At 43.2% G+C, this 5000-nt stretch overlaps 1 protein-coding gene across 1 annotated transcript in view; it reads right to left on the reverse strand.

The window, feature by feature from the left end:
* Positions 1-5000, reverse strand: part of arap1 (ArfGAP with RhoGAP domain, ankyrin repeat and PH domain 1) — a 136089-nt gene that overhangs the window by 44419 nt on the left and 86670 nt on the right. The window contains exon 14 of the mRNA XM_084064578.1: positions 3253-3427. Within this exon, the coding sequence (XP_083920704.1) occupies positions 3253-3427 (175 nt within the window). The remainder of the gene's footprint in view (positions 1-3252; positions 3428-5000) is intronic.

Below are 5000 nucleotides of genomic sequence, written 5' to 3' on the forward strand. Positions count from 1 at the left end.
GTGTGCATGAGAGAGAGAGAGAGAGAGAGAGAGAGAGAGAGAGAGAGAGAGAGAGAGAGAGAGAGAGAGAGAGAGACAGACAGACAGAGAAAGAGAGAGAAAGGGAGAGAGACAGAGAAAAAAGAGCAAGCAAACGAGAGAAAGGAAGAAAGAGTGAAATTATATTGAGGTGAGTTTTGTAACTTTAGAATGATCTTTTTGACAACTTCTGAGTGAGTTATATAATTAGCATTTGGAAAAGAAGCCTTTATGTCGCTTCTGTGCATACGCTGTAGTTCTTCATTGGCTGCCAAAGACGCAGATCTGCGTTTTATTGAAAAAAAAAGGAAAAAAAAGTTTTTTTTTTCTTTTTCTCTTTTTTTAATTTGACCCAAAGACCAAGGAGATATGATTTTTCGAAGATTTAGACTCCCATCCACTTCCTTGTTAACTTAAAACTTTAAAATTCTGTATCTCGGCTCCTGAGTACTTTTGTTTTTTCATTGAAAAATCTCTGGCAGTCTACTGCAAAAAATCTGAAATAATTGGCAGCCAATGTGTTAATGTACAGTACTGTATATCGTCTCATTATGTCCAAAACTGTTACTTTTCAGGATTCAAATTCAAAAGTACTAGCAAAAGTAGCAGATCCACAAGCTCAAAACGTGGCGCGAAGCGACACGTTTTGAGCTTGTAGATCTGCTACTTTTGATGCTTTTGTGTGACGCTGTAGTATGATCAAGTAGGGGCGTTCATTTACGAAAAAACACAAAAAGTTTAAATATGCTTTCTGCCCGACAGCAACGATATCATCTAGCAACAACTGCTGTCAAATGCTGATGCCGTTGTGTAATACTGTAATGACTGTGATTCCGCAACGCCAGCATGCAATGTATAAGCACACACACACACACACACACACACACACACACACACACACACACACACACACACACACACACACACACACACACACACACACACACACACGTTTGCTTCTGTGTACAAAGACAAAGCCAGCATTAATGGCTGCTCCTCGTAGCACCAATATTGCGTGATCTCTGTGTAAAAGCTTAGCTTCACTACCCTAGCATCCCCCTTCAGGGCACGTCCTAATAGGTGAACATTTGGCGAAAATAGCAGATCTACAAGCTCGTAGATCGGCTATTTTCGGCAGAGAGATTTTGTGTAGAGGGAGAAAAGGGGGGGGGGGGGGCATGTAGAGCCCTTGGGGACACCAGTCAACAAAATATAGTGTTTAACCCATTGAGACCTGAAGCCGATTCTACACGTCTCCTAAATCCCAACAGTTTTCTGAAAAACGTATGTTTCTATATCAGTGGTGCTCAATCTTTTTCATGTCAAGGACCCCCAAAATTATATGTATTTGGCCACGGACCCCCATCAAAATATTTTGTTCCAGGGACCCCCCAGAGGCAACGATTTGAGTTAAAAATGTTCGCTTTGAAAATATACATATTCAAAGATTTGCACATATTTTCACGATTTCTGCTATCTGCTATTTTTGAATAGCCCAAAGTGTAGCCCAAAGTGTAAAATAATGCTTTTTAGCTCAAATCTAAAAATGACACAGTTCCAGGCCTTAATGGGTTAAGTGGTTAAGCGGAGCTATAGTAGCAACAGTGCTGAGCTGAAGACCCTGATGGTGGCAGCGATGCAGAACCAGGAGTCCTGAGTTGGTGTCGGCCACAAGTGGTGGTTGGGAACTACCGCATCGCATCATCGCACGTGGCTAAGAGTGTTAAAATGTAGGGTTTGCAGTGCAATGTGGTACCTGTGTTAGGGGTTTGCACTGTGGTTGGGCAGTGGTGTAAAGTAACTAAGTACATTTACTCAGGTACTGTACTTAAGTACAATTTTGAGGTACTTTTACTTTACATCTCAGAGGCAAACATTGTACTTTTACGCCACTACAATTATTTGAAAACTTTAGTTACTAGTTACTTTGCAGGTATAAATTATTACATTTACTTTGCAGGTATAAATTATTACATTATAAAACATACATTAACCATTTTGGCCCTATTTTATACCTAGGCTATTTGAAAATAGCCGATCTACAAGCTCACAACGCGTCGCATTGTGAGCCTGTAGATCTGCTATTTTCAAACATTTTAGTACTTTTACTTTTGGTACTTTAAGTACATTTTTATACCAATACTTTTGTACTTTTACTCAAGTAAATTTTGAATTCCGGACTTTTACTTGTAACAGAGTACTTCTACATTGCAGTATTGATACTTTTACTTAAGTAAAACATTTCAGTACTTTTTCCACCACTTGTGTTAGAGGTTTGCACTGTGGTACCTGTGTTGAGGGTTTGTACTGTGGTACCTGTGTTGGGGGTTTGTACTGTGGTACCTGTGTTGGGGGTTTGTACTGTGGTACCTGTGTTGAGGGTTTGCACTGTGGTACCTGTGTTGGGGGTTTGTACTGTGGTACCTGTGTTGGGGGTTTGTACTGTGGTACCTGTGTTGAGGGTTTGTAATGTGGTACCTGTGTTGGGGGTTTGTACTGTGGTACCTGTGTTGAGGGTTTGTAATGTGGTACCTGTGTTGAGGGTTTGTAATGTGGTACCTGTGTTGGGGGTTTGTACTGTGGTACCTGTGTTGGGGGTTTGTACTGTGGTACCTGTGTTGAGGGTTTGCACTGTGGTACCTGTGTTGAGGGTTTGTACTGTGGTACCTGTGTTGGGGGTTCGCACTGGGGTACCTGTGTTGAGGGTTTGTACTGTGGTACCTGTGTTGGGGGTTTGTACTGTGGTACCTGTGTTGGGGGTTTGTACTGTGGTACCTGTGTTGGGGGTTTGTACTGTGGTACCTGTGTTGGGGGTTTGTACTGTGGTACCTGTGTTGAGGGTTTGTACTGTGGTACCTGTGTTGGGGGTTTGCACTGTGGTACCTGTGTTGGGGGTTTGTACTGTGGTACCTGTGTTGAGGGTTTGCACTGTGGTACCTGTGTTGAGGGTTTGTACTGTGGTACCTGTGTTGGGGGTTCGCACTGGGGTACCTGTGTTGAGGGTTTGTACTGTGGTACCTGTGTTGGGGGTTTGTACTGTGGTACCTGTGTTGGGGGTTTGTACTGTGGTACCTGTGTTGGGGGTTTGTACTGTGGTACCTGTGTTGGGGGTTTGTACTGTGGTACCTGTGTTGAGGGTTTGTACTGTGGTACCTGTGTTGGGGGTTTGTACTGTGGTACCTGTGTTGGGGGTTTGTACTGTGGTACCTGTGTTGAGGGTTTGCACTGTGGTACCTGTGTTGAGGTTGAGGCTGAGGAACTCGGCCTGCAGCGGCTGGGAGTGGGTGTGGGCCAGGGACAGGGGGGAGGGGCAGTCGGCCACGTCCGTAGAGCAGTTCACATCGGCGCCGCAGAAGACCAGGCTCAAAGTCTCCAGCACATCACTGCACTGTACGTTAATGCACAACGCCTAGAGGGAAGAGACACACAACCAGGTTCCCGTTAGAGTCACAAAACTCAGTGTGGCACCTTCTGCTAATGGGTGTCAATGATATATAGAACGTAGTTGGGAACATCCACATTCATCATGCCTGTAAAGAGCCAGAGAGGGGAGAGAGCGAGAGATAGCGAGAGAGAGGTAAAAATAAACAAACAAACAAACAAGGACTGAATTGGTCTAGACATAAATACTGCACCTGTGCGTAACTCAACTATTCATTCATGCAAATAGCTATCACACACCTACCTATTTCAACACCAACACCACATACCACACATACTTGCACTCTGCATATTAAGACTGCACACGCAAACATTATGCTTACATAATATGCACATACACACATATCCTGTACACATGTAAATAGATATGTATACACCCATACCATACTGTACAGCATGCACATATGGATACTATTTAGAAGTAGGAACCATGCACACCTTCAAGTACTGCTATGACGAACGTACAGTAAATATTTTGCTATTTCTTTACCTTTCTACTTACTATTGTTATTATTAAAAAAAAGGTTAATGTTATTATTGTTGCTAGAATGTTGCAGAGTCAAAACCAAAGTATTTTATTATTGTGTATATAAGATTTAACAATACAAATATTAAATACACACACCCCCACACGCGCACAATGCACTCACACAGTAATAAATACAGTCTCCCAAACATGCCCACACAATTTCAGAATTCTACCTGCTCACAGATTAACGTGGAAAAAATGTCAAGGTCTGGCTGATAGCCAGCACCCTAGAGAACGTGATGTTCTACAGTAGCTACTGCGAGTAGTTGCTGAAATAGTTTTTCCTCCAGTTTCCCTGACTTGTTCATGTACCTCTCTAGTGGGTACTGCTATAGAAAGAGTTTTCCTCCAGTTTGCCGGACTTTTACGTGCACCTCTCTAGTGCAGTGGTTCTCAAACTTTTTCATGTCAAGGACCCCCAAATTGACACTTACTAGCCCGCAGACCCCCATTTGAAAAGATATACCAGAGACCCCCATAAGAGAAGATTTTTTACGGCTCTAGCAGTGATTCTCAACCATTTAAATTTCAAGGACCCCCAGTTTGACATGCATTTGGGGTGTGTGTGCCATAATCAAAGTGGCATGGCGAGAGAGACAGAGAGAGTGTGAGAGTGAGAGTGAGAGTGAGAGAGAGAGAGACCACTCACACCTTCCAATCAAATACCCAAGGAACTAGGCAAATGAGTTAGCCGTGGCTGCATATCAGTGGGGTGTGTGAGGGGAGGTCTTATATGGGCCTTTGACACATGGGTTGTCACGCAAAAAGACTGAAATCTCCCAAAACAGGAGGGGAAAAAAAGGAGAAATGGCCATCAAGGAGTCGTCAAGGAGGAATGGTCAAATAAAAGGAGTCTCCTTGAGGACACAGGAGAGTCGGCAGGTATGCTGAACTAGAGTCCAACAATGCCTAATAATCGATTAATCAACAGATTCCTTTGACTATTAATCGACTAAGAATGTCTGTAGGCCTGTGAGGGCCGTGGTCTTTTCTCCTTAAAACCTTGAAAAAT

Source organism: Gymnoscopelus microlampas (assembly GCF_963454915.1).
Source record: "Gymnoscopelus microlampas genome assembly, chromosome: 8".
NCBI classification, from domain to species: Eukaryota; Metazoa; Chordata; class Actinopteri; order Myctophiformes; family Myctophidae; genus Gymnoscopelus; species Gymnoscopelus microlampas.